Source organism: Mytilus trossulus, chromosome 2 (genome assembly GCF_036588685.1).
Source record: "Mytilus trossulus isolate FHL-02 chromosome 2, PNRI_Mtr1.1.1.hap1, whole genome shotgun sequence".
Lineage (NCBI taxonomy): Eukaryota > Metazoa > Mollusca > Bivalvia > Mytilida > Mytilidae > Mytilus > Mytilus trossulus.
Window position 1 is genome coordinate 70,291,764 of NC_086374.1, and position 24,017 is coordinate 70,315,780.

General features: G+C 33.4%; 1 protein-coding gene across 1 annotated transcript in view; it reads right to left on the minus strand.

The window, feature by feature from the left end:
- LOC134705968 (neuroendocrine convertase 2-like) overlaps nucleotides 1–11,798 on the minus strand; it is a 46,733-nt gene extending 34,935 nt beyond the window's left edge. The window contains exons 1-5 of the mRNA XM_063564681.1: nucleotides 11,717–11,798; nucleotides 6,113–6,213; nucleotides 5,318–5,336; nucleotides 3,356–3,421; nucleotides 2,086–2,208 (exon numbers count right to left, since the gene is read on the minus strand). Coding sequence (XP_063420751.1) covers nucleotides 2,086–2,208; nucleotides 3,356–3,421; nucleotides 5,318–5,336; nucleotides 6,113–6,213; nucleotides 11,717–11,785 — 378 coding nt within the window. The 5' untranslated portion in view covers nucleotides 11,786–11,798. The remainder of the gene's footprint in view (nucleotides 1–2,085; nucleotides 2,209–3,355; nucleotides 3,422–5,317; nucleotides 5,337–6,112; nucleotides 6,214–11,716) is intronic.
- Nucleotides 11,799–24,017: the final 12,219 nt, after the last annotated feature.

Sequence of the window (24,017 nt, forward strand, 5' to 3'; positions counted from 1 at the left end):
GAAGACTTGATCACTTTGTCATGCAGTCGGTAAGATAAATTCGTAACACGGTGTTGTCGGTTAGTGACCTAATACGATATATATGGGGCTAGTAAATTCAATATGGCTCCATATATATCGTATTAGGTCACTGAAACACCATGATACTAATATTAGCACGCATCAACGAGCATTCGCGACAAAAGACCAATCAAACATATAATGGTTTAAATCTAATTATTCATGTATTCTTCTGAATGTTATCTATCAATGCTGTTTCGGTTAACAATGTTTACATTTAGTTACTTTATGAGTAATTACGATAAGAAATAAACTTGTTCAGTCTATATAAATGATGTGTTTGCATTGTTAGTTTTATGGGCTTTGAATTTGATGTCAGTATTACTCAATTTATTTCACTTGACTGGGCGGAGCTTAACCGTTTCGCTCATAATATACCATTCCATTGATAGATAGGTGTTTTAGGATAAACTCATCAATGAAGTGTCCAGTCATTCTTTTGTAAATTCCTTTGGTGGCACTGATAGGTGATTAGAAATCAGTAATAATTATAACGGCAATCATCCTAATCACACAGATCTTCAAATAGACTGTCCTTATGCAAATCAAAACGTAAGCTCCGCCCGATCAGTTTAAATGACATTGGTAATAACTGTCAGATATACAGTTATTGTCTTTTTGTTGTTGGGATGTACAAGTAGTGGATTTAGTGTTTTCCTAGATGCACTTATAGCTGTATCCATCTGATGTCTAATGAGTTAAGCCTTTTTCAACTTATTTTTATATTTGTTATTTTGTACTGTTCCGCCACTATCCCAGGTTAAGGGAGTGTTGCCGCCTTCAAACTAGCTTAAATCTGCCACATTATGCATGTGTGTACTACAATGTATGAAACTCGGAAGCTTATTCAATGAATTTGATCGGACGGATAGATGTAGATGTTATGTGCTAATTACAAATCATCATCATGAATCCATCAGCATTCAGTCTTATTCATTACAGCGTAACGAACGTGCTTGGTCAGCTACTCTTTACTCGCGATATATGATGTAGCTTTACTGGTAGGGGTCTTAACAACATACTTCTTTCGATGACAGAAACCAATTCAATCCTGTACAGTCAACATTTTGATTGGTGTGAATTTCTGCGTTAGCATACACGACAAAACAAATTATGGACGAGGGATTGCTATATAAAGGCAACAGTAGTATACCGCTGTTTAAAACTCATAAATCCATGGACAAAAAGCAAAATCGGGGTAACAAACCAAAACCGAGGGAAACGCACCAAACACAAGAGGAGAACAACGACATAACACCGAAACGTAACACACACAGAAACGGACCAAGCATCAGACAAAATACCACGAGAATAACAAATATAACATAAAAACCAAATACATGAATTTGGGATAGACAAGTACCGTGCCACGTCTTATCTCAATATCTCAAAAATAAGAGAAAACACAAACGACTCAACGTTTAAATGCAACACACACATAAACGAACAATAATATAACAATGGCCATCTTCCTGACTTGGTACAGGACACTTTTAAAGGGGAATAAAAGTGGTGGGTTGAACCTGGTTTTGTGGTATATGTCGTCCGCGGACGTCCGAGGACATATATTTCATAGTGTTGTATAATGGACCTACGTTTCACTGTTTCACTACCTTGGTCCCGATAATGCTTTCATCGTTATTAATTTCTCTTAGACACATCGACCAGTACTTCATCATTGTAGGCAGCGGGCTGCATAACCTACCATGCTGTTGTCATGAGGAACTTAAAAACCAAACAACAATAGTCAATAGTCCAAACTCCATCTACGCAAAACAAAGATTATCCGTCTTTATCCAACTTGACAACAACACATTTATTAAAGCTTAACAAACGATTTCTGGCACCGAAGCGATCTCGCTGGAGTAACCAGCCAGGCAATGTCGTTAACACACACTTTGTTATTAAATTATTATAAAATTAATATACACAAACCTAACTGAATAGTGTTTCAAACAGTATGTCCAATATGTGTTTGTCTTCATAAACCTAATAATTTCACATGCAACTACAAAAAATACTCACAACATTTAGATCAAAATGATTTTGGATGCCCATATCTACAACACCGACAGTAACCCCAGTTCCATTTATACAACTCCTCCATGCAGGAAGGACGTTCATGTCATACTTATTCGAAGATTTATTCTGTAATAATAATTGTTTCTCTTTAATACCGATTATAGTATATAATTGTGTTTCTATTCTTCAGAAGCACCTCCGACCTTCTCTTTTTCAAATCCTGTGTCTATACCCTGAATTGTTTGCTTTTTAGTACTTTTCAGGTATATATCTCATTACCATTGATTAAAAAAGACTACATTAATGTTTAAGTATTTGTACCTAGCTGAAGCTAGCAAAACACATGTTTCTCAGCCTTATGCAAACACAGTTAATAGCTAAAGACACTCAGTTAATGTCTAATTAACAGGTCGGTGATGCGGTACTGGAATCGTTTTTACAAAATTATACCTTAATTTGTTTGAAACATTGTTTCATTGTATATATATATTTTGTTTGTATTTGTCTAGTATTTATAAACATTTTGCACTTGTGCTCGTTTGTCTTCGGCTATCAATTACAACGAGTTTACGCTCATAAGTTTTTCGGAGGTCCTACAGTGGGAAATTAAAAAATAAAATTTATTCATTCATGTTCACAAAAAGAAAAAAAAAGAATTTGTAAGTATTCCAAATTAAAATCAAAACACAATTTTTTTCCGGAGCACCTGAGATCACCCCTAGTTTTTGGTGGGGTTCGTGTTGTTTATTCTTTAGTTTTCTATGTTGTGTCATGTGTACTATTGTTTTTCTGTTTGTCTTTTTCATTTTTAGCCATGGCGTTGTCAGTTTGTTTTAGATTTACGAGTTTGACTGTTCCTTTGGTATCTTTCGTCCCTCTTTTAGTCCTCTGCTAGTTATTCGTATTCTTTGCGTTTATGCGTTGAGGCGTTTAGAACCTTTGCCGACCTCCCAGTTTAAATGTCTTTATATATACAACAAGCACGATGTAATAAAATCATAAGCGGGAGTAACAGTTACAGATGAAAGTTTCTGTAATTCTATGAAAATTAATCCCTTTCCGAACCCATTGTATAAAACAAATCAACGTGTGGTTGCCGGTGATCTTTTGTACATGGTGTAATCAAATATTAAAACAACTGATATTTAATATCGTTAAACATGTGAGCTTATATAGTACACCTCAACGTACAACATATACAAAATTGGTAAATGATAAAATAAATATATACAAAAAAAAAAACCATAGGAAGACTTTAGTTATTGCATCTTACCAGGTACCATTGAGATGGCCAAAAAGGATCCAGTATTTCTATGTTACAGATTTGTGAATCTACTACCTGCAGAAAAAGTATCGGTCATTAATTGATTTCCTTTCGAAAATCATGCACACAAGGTTGAACTCGTCTTAATAATAAGGTATTATAGTACTACAACGTGAACTACTTCTACTATGATCACTACTACTACTACTACTACTACTACATGTACATTGTACTTCTACTACTTTTATTATTATTGTTATCAAAAATAACCTTATAAGCGTAATAATGTTTGCCTATATATAAAATCAAAGATCCTAAAGGGGTCCTTATAATAAATGTTACGCATGATGATACCTATATTAACAAAAAATCGGAGGGAATTACTCCCAATACAACATGATGATAATTATAAATCCTTAACTAAAACATAGTAAATGCTGCTAGTTGCAATAAACTAATTATCCTCACGCTCTCAAAAGGAATGAAATGATGTGCCAGAATTTAATACTGTAATTATTATATCAGAAATATGTTATCGTTTTTTTCTTCATCAAGGCATTATTATGACGTCTATGAAACAGTTTACCCGACACATCATAAGGAATTGGACATTCCAATACATTGGAGATATCAAAATCTTATGATTATTACCAATTACCTTTTCAAAACGTTTCCCTTACAACCTTGTCGGTCAATACTCGATACTGGACGGTTAAAACAAGAAACAAACTTTTTATTGACATATATGTCAATGGTCATAATTACAGCTATCCTTTCAGTAATACTTCTTTTAAGTAAAATTCTTAAAGTGAAAATATACGATCTTCCAATATGGTTTGAGTATATAATTTCTATGAAATAATCATGTTTAAATTTAGTAAAAATCCAAAACAGCTCAGTTTTAATGATATTGAACTGTTATGATAGTATTAGTAATTTGCTAACGGATTAGCTCTCAACGGTTCTTTAATTTGCAAGTTTGACTTACTATTGATTATAAAAAATCAAGGAAAAATCGGCAAAAAGTTGAATGTTTTTGAATTCCAACACGATATCATCCCTTCGACCATTAATGCTCAATTTGTTTTTGTTTTGCTTTTAATTCATTTGTCTTTACAATTAGTATGGGGCTTTATTATATGGTAAACGTTTTTGGAAAAGAACGAACATAGATTGACAGGAAAGCTTTTACAGGATGAACAAAGTATAAAAAAAATAATTGTTGTGAATTCGTTAAATCAATTCTCCAAAAACAAAGGTACATGTAACCATCACTATGAAACAAGTTTATAAATTTGTCTAGTAGCCAAATCTTCGTAGCCACAGCATTTTCGGATTTAAATGGCAATCATAATTGAAATCAGGCCAATATTATATAGATCTTAAAGAGGAATATATATTATTTTAAAAAGATCTTTTGTAGTCTTTTTGAACCCAGTTCAATTTTGGCACGGAATAAATGTTCGTATTACTGTAGGATTTACCCGCCAGTATGGAACTACGAAGAATTTTAACAATTAATTGCGTAAATTATAGAGTTACATCCTAAAATAAATGGGTACTTTTTCAACTAAAAGATTATTTATTCATTATTCAGTAGCCTCTCCAGGCTATCTAGCTTACAGCTTATCAAGCAATTCGAACTTGTATCTATTTTTTCAATCTGCAACCCGATATATGTTAATTCCGATTAACCGTGTTGATAAGTGACTCAGTCCTTTCTCAATGATATTTACTTCAAATGTTCTTATATTCAGATCATCATTCAGTTACAATTTCTGATATAAGCTTTACCAAATTGAAAGAAAGATGCAAATTTTGTTTTTTTAAATAATATAAAAGCCACTCGTTATATAACAATATCCAAAACAGTTAGCTGAATATTGAAAGATAAAGATAATCGTTTTAACTTCGGAAACAATCTGTAATCTATCATTTGCCATTTAGTATACATGTGGTCAGCATACATACCTGATATTGCTCGCTTATTCTGAAAGTAAACGATAATAATGAGGTCTGAATATTGAAATAATTCAAATATATTTTGTATATCAAACTGTTAAACAGTAAATTGACAATAAGGAACAAACACTCAAAATGTTTGTGTCTCTACTACGACACATATTATTACATTTTTGCAAGTACAAGAATGTACTACGAAATTAAATCTAATAACGCAAAACGCAAGCCCGTGTCATCAAATAGCAATGCAGCTGGTTAAACACACTTGCTGTAGTCACATGCATTTATCAGGTAGAACCTTCTTTTTTGTCAGATTTAATGTATTTGAGGGTTTTTATCCATTTCGAGCAATATTTTTTTTCTTTTTCATTTCAAATAATATAGAAAAATTATCTCTGGTTTTGGATAAACGTTTAAAAATTGACAAACCCTCTCTTCAATCAAGGAGTGTGTTAATTCTCTAGAGAATAATGTTACGCCATACATAAAATAGCAGTTATTATGAATGTTTTTTTGCTGAAAACATATCGTACAACTCTACATTTACCAAAATTTTTAAATTAATGTTATAATTTTTTGGTATCAAGCATTACGAAAAAGTTTTATAATATTTGATTGAGGCAAACAAACTTCAAAGAAAAGAAACTCATTTTTGATATGAGGCACACTGACAAATTAAATGTTATAAAAACCATAAACAAACAAAACATTAATAGCAAACAAGTATATTGCCTTAAACTTACAAAAAAGAATTAATAAGAGAATAAGAATAATTAACATGTTATAGATAGTTTCTATACTTACATGTAATAAATAAAAAGACGAACTGCAAAAATCCATGTCTGGGCGCCAGAGAAGGTTATAACCATGATGATATGTTTCACAGCAACACCTTTTGACAATGCCTAAAATTCAATTCGTAACTTTTAAGGATTATTCACAACAAAAGTATATATACGATGAAAAAAAAAATCAATTTGACATCAGATGAGCACTAAATTCAGTACGTCTTATTTCGAACATATATGGTTGATATAATGAACCAAATAAACAAAGTAAAAGTGTCATGCGAAACAGTTGCAGGGGATGTTATGACGTTAGTTTTCGTTACGTCGAACTGTGATATATCAGGGGAAACCGTTTGGACTGATTTAGTTTGAAAACGAGTTCATGGACCTCTCATTTTTAAAATGACATTAAGTTATGCCGGCGCCACACATTGGCGTATAGATCTACATGCACCAGACGTATAGAGAAAATTGAATTAGTTCGTATACGTTAGATACACACAAGTGGAACGCTAAGCGATCGTTAGACGCGCGTTGCATGTACACATGTACGTCGAAATGCAAAGGGATACGTTTAGTGAACGATTGAACTCCAAGAAATTTTCCAGCAGCTAAAATACGCTTTTAGCTAGTTTTGCACACAATGCAGATATGATTGACACATTAAATGCGTCCAAAACGAGTAGCGTATTGTACATGGGTTTTGACCACGTCCGGCGTATGTCGGTGCTACACGCTGATCAATGTGTGACGCCGGTATCAATTTCACTACAAACCAGTAAAAGTCTGAAATGATCCCTTATATCAAATGTATCATGTATGATTTTTACTCGACCAGTCTGAATTGGTCTGACTTTTACTTGACATCAGTCTGAACCATACTTAACAGTCTGAACTTGTACTCGACCAGTACATAACCATTTTATACGAGTCTGAATCATGCTTGTCCTAGTCTGAACCATACTCGAACACGTCTTAGCCAACCTAGACATATTCTTTGTACATGTTTATATCAAAGAATTTTATCAATTTAGGAAATGTTTTTAAAAAAAATGAAATTTGAACAACAACTTGAAATTAAAAATGTATTCAATAGAGTATTGGAATTAAAATTTCACAATAATCAATCATAATATATCTTCATAACCCCAGTAGTCAGCACTTTGTGTGCTGACATGAATTGCCATTGATATGGTTATATATTTTTTTTTTAGATTTTTTTGAAATACTGAGGCTTTCTACCTCAGGCATATATTACCTTAGCTGTATTTGGAAAAACTTTTTAGGGATTTTGGTTTTCAATGTTTCAACTTCGTACTTTATTTGGCCTTTTTAACTTTTTTGGATTCGAGTGTATAAAAGACAAAAAACATCTATGATGGCAGAAAATAGCAGAAGGCAAGCACTTGTTCTTCAACACAGCAAGAAAATTCCGCACCTGGAGGCAGGATTCAGCTGGCCCCTAAACAACTTGAGTACAAGTTCAGTGAAAACGGACATCCCACTAAACTCCAAAACATATATATAAACTTAAAAATTGATAAAACATAAAAGACTATATATAGCTAACAAAGGACAGAGGCTTCTTAATTCGGACATACGCACCAATGCAGCGGGATTAAACAGGTTTATTGAGATCTCAACCATCCTCTATATCACTAGCCAGCGTAGAATAAACAAACAACAGCTACACTCCCAGTTAAACTGAGTTCAAAAGAAGTTCGAGTCCAAGTCAAAATAGGTAACAAACAAAAAAGAAGTGAGCAAATTGACAATGATACATAAATGAATTAAGGACTACTTGCAGTAACTGATATGCCAGCTCCAGACCTCAATTAAACTGATGAAAGATTGTGTTTGTATCATATAAAAATCTAGCACAATCCTACCGTAATGGGTTTAGTAATTTTACCATCATAAAAATACACGAAAAGAACATAACCCGTATCAAACCAATAACTGTTTTTTTTTAAATAAATGTATTTTCGAATGCAAAGGTCCTTTGAGTGAATAAAATTGAGAATGAACATCCATAATATATATATATATATATATATATATATATATATATAAACGAGTCTAAATTGAAAACTACGTTCAAACCTATGACTGCGTTGGATAAAAACCGCAATTTTTATACGTGTGCATGTCAAACAAATTTCGTTGTAGAAGGGTCTAAAAACAGCACAAACAACATTTTCCAAAAGACCAAAAGAGTGAAAAAGTATATATATATATATATATATATAAAATTTGCGAAGGTAAATTTACAGATCTAACATTGTTGGGTTGATGTGTAGACGAGTTGTATAAATATGCCATCTTAAATGACCTGACCACAATATCGTAACTATATCTCTTCTGAATAAATCTGTTTAAAGGTTTGAGGGTTTAAAGCCTTAAGCTTTGAGGTGAATGTCGATATATTGTCAAACAGAAGATGTATTAATTATTGACTTCTAGCAGTGACCGTAAACTTGGTTAAGTTACACTAGAGGTAACCGGGGTGATCACGAACCGACGAATAATGACGAACGAACGTATTAGGAGCAGTGATTTTCATATTGGGTAAAGTTTATTGAAATCGAATAATCGACTAAAATACCCCTTGACACCTCACAAAGTTCCCTTTATTAGAAAACAACGATGTGATACGAGCTTTCAAGTATAAGGATGGATATATAAGACTATGTATGTTTAACTTATATACAGGAAGTGCCTATGTACGGATCAAAACGAAACAGTACGTATTAATGTATATCTGTGGTGGTCACCTTCTACACTTTTAATAGTCACGTGGAATGATAGCATGATTTAATCATGGGGACAATCTATTAATTAACCACGGTGCATTTGTTTGAAAGAAAAACATATATATAGAAGACATTTTAACTAGTAGGAACCGACCATTTAACTTGAAGAAAAAAAATATTTCCAAAAGAATCCCCCCGCCCCCCGCGCCACCTTTTCATGTTAATCTCAAATTTCTTGCAAAGGACTGTAGGGGACACTGTCCATTACAAGAAATTTGCAACCAATAATAAAAAAAATCAGTTACAAAAATGTAGATACCCAACCCCCATCCCCGCGTCTTTTTCCTTTATATTATTTTATCGCAATTAAAGCGGGTATAGATCATCAATCTTTGAGGAGGGTATAAAGAGGCAATCATTTGATTCTGAGGGGACCGGCCGGGCAGATTTGGTCAGTCAGATTATTTATTTTAGAAAAAAAAATTCAACTGCTAGACGCAAGATTATTTATTACACATGTATCATTTTACCGGATAATAGAATTTGGAAGCCACTTTGTTTTAGGTGGGAGCCAGCATATTTATTACTTTTATTTTCCTGACCAGCAAATTTATGTACGTGACCTGCCAGCTCCGATCCTACAATCAAAGGGGCGTCTACTTACCCCCCATCTAGTATGTGGTTGCTGGTCACAAGTATTATTTAGTATATTTGGTCCGTGAAAAAAGAATAGAACGCCTAAAACTGAAAATTTTGAACTTAATACGCTGGAATTATAAAATTATATTATTATATCTTATTTGGTTATTCATCGTTTATTTTGCAAAAGAGCCCATAGTATATATATCTGAAGTTTTCTGTTAAGTATTTGGTAGTACAAAGAGTAGAAGGAATCTCCCCTTTATGTTATTTAGCTCATCCTAAACAATGATTCGAATTAATACAAATGTTCAGTTTATTCTCTCTAAAGCTTTGCATGTATGCGCCCAAGGAGGGGTCACTTCATATATAAAAGTATATTGTATAATATATACAGACATTCCGCTGGAATTGGTAATTTTTTAACTCGTCAAAAACATATCTGGGTATGAAATTAAAACCTTATTATATGACTTGGCCGCTAATTTCAGGCCTAAGAAATAACTAGGCGAAAATTATCAGGCAAATCTATGATTGGGGCAGAAATTTTGAACTATGAGACCAGCCATTTAAATTGAAAATGGGACTTGGGGAAGGGCATGTTCAAGGAAGGACATGTTGAATTTTCTCGTCAGAAATTATTTTTGTCTCTGCCATTTATAGCCATTCTTTATTCGTTTAGTCTCTAAGAATTTGGAATCAAGTTATTTATTTAAAAGAATACCCCCCTCCCTTTTTCCATGCAAGTTAAATGATCGGACCCTAAACTCGTGTTTTGGTCACAATTTCAACGCGAGATGCGTGGTTTTGGAGAGTTTGGTATTGCATCCAATGTAAGTTGTTACTTGTTTTTAAAAGCTTCAAGTTTGCAATAATGAAAAATAAGAGAGCCTATCTTTTTATCCTTATAGCCTGTCCTGTCTTTTTATTTCAGTCCTCCCCTTACAAATCATACGGTCCTTTCCTACTCTAGGTGCTGGCCAGAATTATTTTTTTACCAAAATCAGAATCAAAATATTTTGTTCTAAATATAACCCCACTCCACTCCCACCAGAAAATGCTCCGTGACTGACGACGACATACAAAATAAAAAGAATAAAACAGGCAGTACGTGTATCAATCAAAACAAAATGCACTTATAATCAAAGCGAGATACTCATGAACAGTTAGGCATCCTAACTTTAAATTATTGATCCCGCTTCGTGTCATACGTCAAATTAGGTGATACGTTCGTGATTCGTACGTGATTCGTGATCTCACCGGTTACCTCTATTGTAACTTATAGTGATGCTAAAAAAAACGCTATCATACTTTTAAAAGTATCGCTTTCATATCATCATTTATAGCCTTTGTTTATTTATGTACATAAAAAAAAAACAGCACTTAAACTTTACACGGATACAAACTTCTGCTTTTAACTAACTATTGAATTGTTATTAGCATTTGATAAAAATGTTTTGAAATTAGTATTTTCTCAACAAATCATAGAAAGAGGGGGGGGGGGTGTTAGCTTAATATTTAGGTTAAGTGAAAGCATTACTTAGTATTACAGAAAAGTAAGAATAATTAAGTTCGATTTTTTTTTTTTAATCAAAATCATAAACTTAATTTATTACATGAAAACAACGGGGTCGGAGCGGGAAGGATGTACTGCTACAATGCAAGACTGAATACTTCATGATTTAAAGATTTGAAGAAAAAAATCACTTAAGATTAGTGCAAAATTTATAAGTTTATAAAAAGCTGTCTCATTTTATGCAAATTTTTATATAACATTTCTTATAAGGATATATAGTTATCAATGGTATCAGGATTATAATTTAGTACGACAGACGCGCGTTTCGTCTACATTAGAGTCATCAGTGACGCTCATATTAAAATATTTATAAAGCCCTTGTTCTTATTTTTTTGTTTTTTTTCAAAAGCTGTAATTTCAGGTATTAGACTTTATACCGATATCTTTGTTTAATTCTAGTTAATAATATTGATTTACGTACTAAGCTTTCGCATATTACATACTACCACTACACACCAGTAAAAATGACCTATATTTGTACTGATTTTTACTCGACCAGTTTGAATTTTTCTGAAATCTACTTGAAATTCGTACATGCATTTCGGCGTGTAATGTATATATTCGTACATGGAATAACATTGTATAATAGATGCAAAACTTAACCAATTTGAATCGTATTAATATCAATAAGATAGACATAAGGTATACATACAATTTTTAAAGATAAAAACTGGAAGCAAATGTCACAACTTCCTTGTTTGAGCTTGGTATCCTTAAGCATATTGGTATTTCTTGTTTCAACGTACATTTTATATACGACGTTATCAGTGAAAATACCACCACAAGATACATTATATGTGTACTTGTCCCAAATTCATCCACTAATTTAGTGTGCGTCATTGTTTGTTGCCTGTTATATTTGTTTTTCGTTTACAGTTTTGTAATAACTTCAGTCTGCTGGGTTTTTTTTTCTCGAGTTGGGGTGTATGGTTTCGCTTTAGTCATGTTTGGACAATGTTTTGTCGTCTGCAACACAGTATGAGTTTTGTTCATTGTTGAAGGATATACTTGTATGTAAAGGTCACTTATTATAGTTCCTTACATCCACGCAATAAGAGATTCTTTCCTTGCAATTCGCATTTATACCACATCTCCTTACTTTCATATAAGACTTAGTTCTTTGGAAATCATTCGTATGAACGAAACTTTCTGACCAATGATATACAAATGTTTTGTGATTTCTAACTTTGAAAAAACAACAGCATTTAATAAATGTTGCGAGAAAAAAAAATGGATGCATGCTTGGTCCGAAATACATTTTCGTAATTTATAAAAGTCATAACCCTTCCACAAAGTTGAATGGTGGCTTACTTTTATAGTTTCATGATTGATTGATTGTTGTCGTTATGTCCGCAAGTATGTCACGCATGCTCAAGACGAAAACCAAAACATTAAAACAATAGGTAGATTTTGCTAGATAGGCCGACAAGAATAATACAAGGGGGAGGGGGTAGGGATCGGGGAAAATACTGTATGTTTTCTTTATTATACAGCGTTATACATGGCATTTTTGACAGCATAATAAATATTTTTTTTAATGAATTAAAATGCATTTTCTATTTCACATTGATCGTAAATATTTTAAATGTCCCGAAAGGCCATACGAGTGCATTTAAGAAGAATTGATGCTATTATTTTATGAATATTATGGATTTATAGCTATCAAGACATATACAAGTATGTTGCGATTGAACAAGTCTTTTCGCAAGTTACTTATAATCAAAAGTTTGTGACTTTAAACATGCAAGTCGAACATAGATAAATAAACACATTTTCTTTAAACTTTCTGTAACTTAATTATTTGTATTTAATTTAGACTGATAACAGTGACAGGAAAATTAGTTGATATCGAATACGAAATTCGAGGATTACATCCCCTTTCAAGTTATCAAAACAGTAAATAGTCATTCAGTACATTTAAACAGTAGACTATCATTACTTCCTGGTCGTTATCATGAAAAGGATTAAGTACATTTCAGTATAATCTAACGTTACAGAAAATAAAGGCATGTTTTATTAATATAAAAAGGCAAATATTTATTGCTTTAAGTGTTATTTAAATGGCAGTTCTAACACCAGGAATTATATCAATTAAAACATCATTATCTAATTTCATCTTTTGAAGTTATTGTGGTCATTTTGTTGACGCACAACTTCTTTTAAAGTCCATTGAAAAATCGACAATATCATGATCAAAATAGAAACACTGGTGTATACAACAATCATGACTACACAGTTAAGCAACACGAGCCAAACGCCAACATGTCCGTCTTTCGTGATTCATCTGACCTCGACTTTCTTTCTTGGATCATTGATCAAGGTTAAAGTAACATAATTGGGTCTTTCTTTCAGATACTATAAGAAATTGCGCACCTATATTTTATGGTGTATGACATGATTGTAAGGATACATGTCATGCTGTCAAGTTTCATCAGATCTTGACCCCATTTTCATTATTCATTGGTCAATGCTAAGTTTTTGTGTTTTGATCTGCAAGTATAAAGGTCAACTATTTGAAAGGAATAAAAGGTGTACATGTCGGTCTAGCTGGTATCATCTAAGAGGGTTGTAAAGGGTTATTTTCGTGCAACGTGATCGCCTTTTTTATTTGACGTTCAACGTGTTTTTACTTTTTTATTTGACGTTCAGTCGTGTAAGACGGGTGCATCGTTCAACGTGTTCTGCTTATTTAATTTTACGTGCATCGTGATTTTAAAAGTCTTATTTTGCGTGCTCAGTATTTTTCAAATAAAATTCAAACACTTGTCTGGGATCGTCAAGAAATACTTTTTTAAAAGCCTTAAACCAATTATATCATAAATGTGTATACTAAATCGGTGTAATATTTAATATCGGGATATTATGTAAAATAAAGCGTTAATATATACAATAAGACAGTGACTCAGTAACAAAAGGTTCACATAAAAGTATTTATTTTTCGTGCAACGTTCATTTCAGAAACTATTTCACGTTCAACGTGAAATTATGTCTTATTTCACGTTTTTTCCCGTGCAAGCGCCCCCTATACCACCCTCATCTAACATTGACCTCATTTTCAAGGTTCATTGGTCAATGTTAGGCTTTTGTATTTTGGTTGGTTTTTTTAAATTCTACATTTTGTAGGTCGGCTCTGTTACGTGTATGTGACAATTGTAATGTGTACATGTCTGTCTGACAGGTACTATTTGAGCTTGACCTTATTTTTTGGATCATTGGCAAATACTAAATTCTCGTATTTTTGCTAGTTAATTTATATACTTTAAGCAACAGACCAACTATATTTGGCGTAGATTTGGATGAAAAAGACAGGAGAGATTTCAACATGCGCTTTTATATTTTTTAATTGTTTTATGTTGTTTTGTTTTTGTTTGGATTATTTTGTTTATATTTTATTTATTGTATTTTATTCCTATATAGATATGGGTTCGGAGTATTGTATTTTTGGCTTGTTTAGAGGTGGGTTTTTTTGTGTACGGATAATCGATCAAGTCCAAAAATTATCTATATGGGCTTTATATGTAATAATTGTTAAAACATTAAATTTTTTTTTCTTAAGTACGCATTGTTTTTGTCTTTTATTCACAATTATTGTAAATTGTTACTGAGTGTATTTTTATGAAAAGGTACAAAAAGGTACATTGAAAGAAATTTTTTTCTTCACTTCTTTTGTAAATCAATTTATGGATAAAGATGTAATTAAATATTTAAAAAAATATTACACTCATTTCTTATGGACAAAGATAAATATCAGGAATTAAGTGTCAGCTTTTGATATAAAAAGAGAGGGTCAATTAAAATGATTGCAGCAATAATATTCATTTAATTGATTAGTTTAATTCTTTAAATATTCCGTTTTTTTTTAACGTGTAACCAACATCTTTTTTTGTCTGTGTCTAAACGGGTGATATATTACCATCATGCTGCTATTGGTATGCTCATATGGGCACGTATTTCGAATAGACAGACAAAAATATTACACTCATTAAAAGGTTGATGAAGTCACAGTCATATGTATGAGCTGATAAATAAACGCTGTCAACAAAATCAGAACACGCGTTACATCCAAAATTAAATTATTCAAAGATCTACAAATCAACTTTATTTTACCGATTTCAATTTGCAGCCAAGACGTGCTAATGTCATATTTGCTAATAATCCAGTCCCACTAGGCCACGATCGCACTACGATCTGTGAAAAATACTGCATATTTTGATGATCGTAGTACGATCGTGTAGATCGCAGTAAAGTCGTATCACTGTCGTGGTGAGGTCTTCAAGATCGTGATGAGCGTGGCAAACTTTGAACATGTTCAAAACAATCGTGGTGCGGTCGTTGCGAAATCAGGTCGTAGTAGAAGCGTAGTGAGAGCGCAAGAAGATCGTAGTAAGATCGCAAAGGTCGCTGTACCATCGTAGTGGGAGCGTAGCGAAAGCGTGATTCTATTCGGAGAAACTGCGCTACGATCTCATTGCGACGTTATATTACGACCTCACTACGACCATCACGTTCTCACCGCGACCAAACTACGCTTCCACTACGACTATACCACGCTGTTCACGACCATAGTACGATTCTAGCACGCCCTTGCCGTCCTCATCACGCTCTTCTTACGACCTGACTACGTTCATACTACGATCATTATTCTCATTGTCAATTTCCCATAAAATATATTAATTCTCTCCAGGTTTTGTTTGTATGTATGTAATTGGGACTTCTTGTCCATTTTCTCTAACGGCTCAACCATGGTTCTTTTTTTCATAAAGATTAGACCATTGGTTTTCCCGTTTGAATGGTTTTACACTAGTAATATTTTGGGCCTTTTATATCTTGCTGTTCGGTGTAAGCCAAGGCTCCGTGTTGAAGGCCGTATCTTGGCCTATAATTGTTACTTTTAAAAATTGTTACTTGGATTGAGAGTTGTCTCATTGGAACTCATACCACATCTTCTGATATCTATTGACACATCTGTTTCACATCTGATATCGTTCACTAAAATATCGTCATTTCAGCTTTATGGACCAGCAATAGGTTGGTTGTAATTTAGGTCGGATTGGTCGGTCCGACATCTCTACTTGATCAAGATTCGTTACTATGATATCGAAGCTCCATCTGCCTCTACATCAACCCTAACACCACGCCCACGTGTTCTAGTAGATTTTGATGGCATGACTGTATTTTTTTTCTCGAGAAATCTACGTATTAATCAGAAATAGAACTGAAGGAATGATAGTTGTATTGATATGGAACACGATGTTGACGTTATTGCTGAGAGCGTAGTTAGATCGCGGTTTGAATGTAGTGTAATCGTGGTAAGAACGTGCTATAATCGCAGTAGAAGCGTGGTAAGATCGTGTTGCAATCGGATAACTCGTGGTATGGTCGTAGTGAGAACGTGATGAGCGTAGAAAGATCTTGATAAGCGTAGTAAGGTCGCAGAATGAGCGCGGTGAGAACGTGTTATAATCGTAGCGGGATCGTTGTAGAAGCGTAATGAGGACGTAGTAGCATCGTGAAAGCAACGAAAATTTACATTTTCATGCCGCTCATACCGCGACCTCACCACGATCTGAATTTAATTTAGATCGCAGTGAGCGTGGTGCGATCGTGGTCTAGTGGGACTGGGGCTTAAACAAGGGTGTGTAAGTTCAAGTCCTCTCTGAAAGGAAATTTATAACTGAATCGTAATCTTTGGCTCGCGAAGATGCTTGAACTAATCGTAGTAATTGTTATCAAAAGTACCAGGATTATAATATAATATGCCAGACGCTCGTTTCGTTTACATAAGACTCATCAGCGACGCTCAGATCAAAATCTACATTTAGAAAGAATTCGTAAGAATTTTTAGAAAGATTTGCACTTTTAACATTTGGACGACTGCTATGCATATGTTTCAAGGCGTTTTTTTTTAATCGTATCGTAAAATAAAAACATGAGAATGATCCGATCAATAAATAAAGAATAATACATGGCAAAATCCGTATCATATGTCGTATCATCCCGAGACATCAATATCAGCCCAAGGGCCTTTAGGCCCGAGGGATGATATTGGTCGAGGGTGATACGGCATGTGATACGGATTTTGCCATGTATTATACGCTTTATTATATATTTCAACAGAAGAGTATTATAGTATATGAACTGTTTTCTGATCCATAGCACTAGGTAACCTTCAGTTCTGCTTTTGTCTTGTTTCAAAGCTTTAAATAACTGCTCAATTATTTATACGAAGCACCTAGGTTACCTTACAATCTGTTGTTTTGAAAATATTTTGTTTATTATTGTATATATTTAAGGGTTTTGTATTTTTTATAGTTGCATTGAGTGTGCCAAAAAATATGTTGTAAAAACTTGATGTTCGTGACGTCACATACAATATGAAAACTTGATGTACGTGACGTGTACTTTGAATGACGTGTTTTAGTATTTCTTTATTTGTCTTTGTAAATTATTCACTATCTCGGTGCAGGAACCCTCTGGCAACAATACAGTTGCCAGCTGATTAAAAACACAAACCAAATGTTATTTTAGAAAGCCAATGCATAGTGCACAATGGGTTTGCTGTAATGGACATTACGTCGACGTTTGTTTTGAAAAGAACGAAAGCAATTGTTTCCGCGCTAATCTAGTCATATTGTGAGGAAATGAGAAATTGATCTTAGAAAAGAGTGATTTTTCATGGATTTTTTTTTCTCATTATAGATTTTTTTTTTTTAAACGAGATGTATTTTCTCTTTCTTATCTCTTCGAAGGGCGATAGCCTTGAGATAATATGAGACTGAAAAAGAATTTTGATGTTTCAATTTGAAAAAAAAACGTAAATTATCTATTCATGGCTATAATATGTATTTTTGAAGATTTAATTTATTTTATACAAATAAAAGCTAAACATATATTCTTATAGGATATATATATTTATACGTAATGCACATGCTCATACGATAATGGAGAATGTGTCATAGAGACAACAACCCGACCAAAGAGCAGACAAAAGCCGAATGATAAATATTCAGTCACAAGACGACATGGGTGAAGTAATAAGCAGACGAAGCAACATGCAGACAGGACGAAGAAATATATACAGACCGACCGACCCACCGACAGACAGACAGACAGACAGACAGACAGACAGACAGACAGACAGACAGACAGACAGACAGACAGACAGACAGACAGACAGACAGACAGACAGACAGACAGACAGACAGACAGACAGACAGACAGACAGACAGAAGCCTTTAGCTGTGATAAGGTTATGTTATGTTTGTTTTAAACTATATGACTATCTGTGGAGCGCATAGACTTAAAAAAGGAAATGAATTTTAAAATTTCATCCTTAAGATCGTCTGTGTAGTAGTACCGAGGGCATACATGGTACACATTGTTGGCTGCTTTGTCGATCAGTTCCAACAACTAAGGAATCAACTAAATTGCCAAACAACACACCATACGGAATTCTATGCAAATCTTGTAATTAGATATAGGAAGATGTGGTGTGAGTGCCAATGAGACACTCTCCATCCAAACAACAATTTGAAAAGTAAACCATTATAGGTTAAAGTACGGCCTTCAAAACATATTATACTTTTTTTACTCAAAAAAATGTCCTTTACTGTTTAACCGATGTCCATTTTAGTACACGTGCAGGGTTCTTTTGTTCTAGGATTAAGGACTGTAACCCAGGGGCAGCAAATACACATATATGCAAGCGGCGATGTTACTATGTGCAAATTGCAACAATCGGCAAATACTCTCTGCCCATTTACTACTGCAATACTACAAATAGAAAATGTAAATGATTCATGGTATATTAGCAATTAATTTCCCAGTCATTATAAATATGAAAGAGCTATATCATAAAAAAGAGAATGGAATGGAAATGGGTCAACAACAACACGATCATAGAGTAGACAACATCCGAAGGCCCCCAAAGGGTCTTCAATGTAGCGAGAAACTCTCGCACCCGGAGTCGTCCTTCAGCTGGCCCCTTAAAAATATGTATACTAGTTCAGTGATTATGTACATCATACTAAACTCCGAATTATTCACAAGAAACTAAATTTAAAAATAATACAAGATTATCAAAGGGCCAGAGGCTCCCGACTTGGGACAGGAGCAAAATTGCGGCGGGGTTAAACATGTTATTTGATATCTTAATCCTCCCCCTTTACCTCTAGCCAATGTAAAAAAAAAATATTAGTAAGTAGAATAAACAATTTAGTAGTGGAACAATGGCTTGAAGATGAAATACATCTATATTTGTAAGGTGTGTTGTGTAGCTTCGTAAGCCAGTACATAGTTTGGACTTTCATTGTATTTGGTTCTGCTTGTAAGGAAGTAGCTAAAAGTTTTGTTTTTACAGATGTCGTTTTCTGAAAAATGAAGTCAGTTGGATTGCTTGTGAATTGGTGATTTTCTTTTGCAGAGCCTCAATATAGGTTTAAAACCAAATATATTGTGATTATGGAATCGCATCAATGTTAGGCATCAAGTATTGTAAAGCATAATTAAATGTTCGTGATTAAATAGAAAAAAAGGAGATATTTTCTTTATTAATGCAACTTGTCGGTGTAAAATTATATTTCCAATGATTACAGCTACCATATTACTAGTACGCTGAACGAAACGAGGTCAAACCCGAACTATTGAAGAGACAATAGACAATATTTATTAGCACAAACATATTTACATTAGAGTGACAGTACTAGTGGTATTCACAGCAAAGAAAAAAACCTATAAATATCGACAGTTAACACATTATTAAAACTGAACAAACGAAAAAAGAACACAAACACAAATTAGGTTCCATAACCTTTGCAAAGTATTACAAATAGTAATGACTTAAGCAAATGGTTACTTCACACGCAGGTTTTTGTACTCCAACCGCAAGCCCCATTCAATTTCCTGTAATCCATTCTTCGCCTTGTCATTTGGTAAATAGTCTTCCCCCTTTTAAAAGGTTCAAGTTGGACAGTAAGATGGAAAATAAGGTTTACGTCAAAAAGACCGCAACCCATCAACAAAAATATCCAAAGAAATTCAATATTCACGTATTACGGCAAAATAAATAAAAACAAGAGTGCGTTTATGCACAGCAATTATATATGACAGTAAGTAAACATAGTTTTGTAAAGGCAATGAGTAACTTGTGGTTACGTTTTCGAAATTAAGATTAAATTAAAGTTAAGTTAAGTTACATTGAATATATTACTCACTTGTTTATTTATTTTAACCTTAGGCATTGAGGCGAAAACATGGGATCTTTTAGCTGTCAGTCGCGCATCTTACCACGGAGCCACAAAATCAATTGGCCATTTCAGAATCTAAAGCATCATGGGTAATTTCATTGTTCGTACCCCAAAATGAAAATAACGTTACGCCATTGGTTGAATTTCCATTGTTTATGACATTTTTAAGCAATCACGTCGTTTTGGTGTACACTTTTAAAAATATTACCCAGGATGCATTAGATTCTGAAACGGCGAATTGCCGAAATTGTGCATTCTTACATGTAAGTAGAATCATATTCAAAACAGTGTGGTCCTGGCCATTGATTGACGACCTAAATTATCCCATTGACTGGGACAGATTAGGTGAATGTTTGTCGGTAACAATCACTGCTCACTATGTACTTGTTAAAGACAATGAATCTGTGGGGTCACCAAAGGTTCTCAACACCTAAATAAAGCAATTCGAAAAACGAATCCAGAATAATACGATGTGTTGATTTATATCAATAATATAAATCAAAACATAAAGGTTATTCCTGAATAATTTTTCGAATTATTTTATTATTAAAGGCGTTAAGAACCTTTGGTGACCCCACAGTTTAAATTCTATAATAAGTAAGAAGTGAGCAATGCTCGTTACAGACAAACGTTCACCTAATCTGTCCCAGTCAATGGGATAATTTAGGTCGTCAATCAATGGCCAGGACCACACTGTTTAGAAAATGATTCTATATAGCTCTACTCTACGGCCTAGCTCTACTGTGCGGCCAGGAAAGAGAAATAAATAATATTTCCCCATTTCCAGCTATCTTTTTTTAATAAGTTTCAACCTGATGAATTTATTTTTTTTATTTGAAACAAAGATAGAAGATATTAGTTTAGTGTCTGTTATTTTTTCTGAACCACGGATGATAGATGGTTGCATATTTTTAAAACGTCAAATAGTGGTTATAAAGATTGATAAGATTTATCGGCAGAAGTTATGTCCATGCACTTTCCTCATTGCAAATGACTTTTCAACTAATCGGCGGACCATTTTAAGCTGCTGTTTTCGTGAAGATTAATTTGTTTTTAATGGGTTTCATCTTCAACCTCAGTAATATTACAATATTTTCATATTCTATTTTCTCTTTTATGTCTACCCCTGTCTTTATTCATTTTATATACTATTTTTCGATTTTTTAAAATTATTTTTTAAGAATATATAATTGTCTTTTCCGCTCAATGTAAAATCACAAAAATTGTATATTGGTCTCAGTTGGAATATTCCTTGTAATATTCGATTAACTAAATCGATTTTCCATTTTGATCGTGATGAAAAAGTACAGCATGCAGTATCGAGTCCTGTTATATCCAAGGCCTGAATGCTAAATGGAAAATATTCTATAACTTAAATTAACAAATGAGGACATGACACATATCAGATCATCGTGTTTTCCACCCAAAAACAAACACAGTTTAGAAAATTCCAATAATATTGTCGTTTTATGGAGTCTCGCCATGAATGCACGAGCAATGCTTAGTTTACTATCCATATTTGAATGCCTAAAAAATCTACTTCTACTTCTACCAATAAGTGACCATCGTCATTAGGTTGACTATCCTGTCACTGTTGGGCAATTTGTTGTCATGATATCTCAGTAGCACGAGTTTGAAATTACGGCGAGGGAAGAACAAAAACTAAACGAAATCAAATTTACAGATCTAACATTGTTGGCTGATGTTTAGACGAGTTGTATATAATGTATTATCATACATGTGTTCTTTTATATCTACATGCATATGGAGTTACTTTCTTTCAGAACGATCGATAGATCATTCTTCCAAAATATCAACCCGGATGATACCGTGTTTCAATGAAATATACTTCAAATTATAAAATGTAAACTTCAACACTAAATTCGTTTGATAGTTTGTTGTTGACAATTGGGATTTTTTTTCAATGTTCTAACTCTGATAGATTTAAGGAAGAAACAATCCTTTCCTCCGTATATTAGACTGAAATACAAAAATCGTCATCGACGCGCATTTTAACTTTGTTACTTTCGAAACAAATTTTGTGAAGTTTTGTTAATTTATCGCTACAATAAAGGGACACTATCCTATATATACTTACGTGAGATGAATATAAATATTTCATATTTACCTTGTGGTTTTGCTGCATTCGAAAAAGATTGTTGGTGATATTGACAACAATGTTGAGATAAGAGATGGTAAAATAGTTTTCTCTCCAACTTTATTGATTTCTTTCAGTAGAAAACATAAATGTCAAACGCTATAAAAAATTCCCACATTCACACATTCCCCATTTCCTTTCTCAATTTTATTCCTTTAAAAGTTGACTTGAACTAAACAAATCTTTGATTTTGGGCGACTCTAGATTTAATACCAAACTCATGACATGCTTACTAATCAATAACCTAAACAAGGATATTTATCTTACTTGTTTCAAACAAAACGTAGATCAAATACTGTAATTCAGAAATTGTCGTGCCACATGTGAATCATAATCTGCTTACCCTTCCGGAGCACATGAGATCACCCCACCCCCAGTTTTTGGTGAGGTTCGTTTTGCTAAGTCCTTAGTTTTCTATGTTATGTGTTGTGTTCTATTATTTGTTTGTTTGTCTCTTTCTTTTTTAAGCCATGTCGTTGTCAGTTTCTTTTTGATCTACGAGTTTGAATGTGACAGTCCCTTGTTTACATATAGTTTACAAGTTACTGTTTGTGTTTATGTTTTTTTTAGGGAACAACTTATAATAAGTACTAGTAAATGTTATTTTGTAGGCAGTTGTATAAGCATTGGCACATCTCATTTCCATGGAAATTGTTTCTCCATGCACATCAGTCATGGTTCATTGACTTTGAATATGTACATAACCTATGTAAGACCTTAAAGCATTGATATTCTAATTTCAACATTTGCATATCCAAATTACAAAAATGGTGAGACATATCTCTGTGATAACAGTTTATTTAATGTATCGACGGCGTTCCCAGACTGTCGAAGTTCATTGTTTGACTTAGCCAAAATCATAGGTATTGACGATTTCTTTACTGTTTATAAAGATCATAAAAATTACGAACACATACGTGTTTTTTGCGAGAGACTTATGTAATAATGTTTCCTCTAAGACCTTGTCTTTTTACATCCAAGGGCAGAGAGCTTGAAATAAATGTTGTGTATGTTGTGTATGCAACACATCTAGTGGTCGGTTTGTCAAAGTATTGGATCGTGTGGTGGGTCTGAGGGATGTATACATTATCTTACTCATGAAGCAATTTATGAAGAAGATGACGATTAAATCGATGACTTAAGAAATTAGTTTACTGTCTTGTTTCCCACCTGAATTTCCATAAAATCGAGCATTTGGAAAAATTTCTCCAACTGACTCGAACATGAAATGCTATTGTTTATTATTTTGTTAAAAAAAACATATTTTTTTGTAATTCAGTTATGATTTCCTGACTTTTTATAACCCCTTGCAACTTTTTGACAGTAATAAAAAAACTCAGCTTCCGAACTTTGACCTCAAAGTTTAGAAATTTGAAAATTTTATTAATTCTATATATATCTACGACCACAAAATTTGATGATTAAACATGTCTGTAAACCCAAATTCAAAATGTTGCCTGCAGTAAGGGTTGCCAATTAAAGTTCAAGATTCCTGGCTTGGTCTTCCACTAAGATGGGTTAATAAAAAAACTGTCAGATTGTGTTCAGTA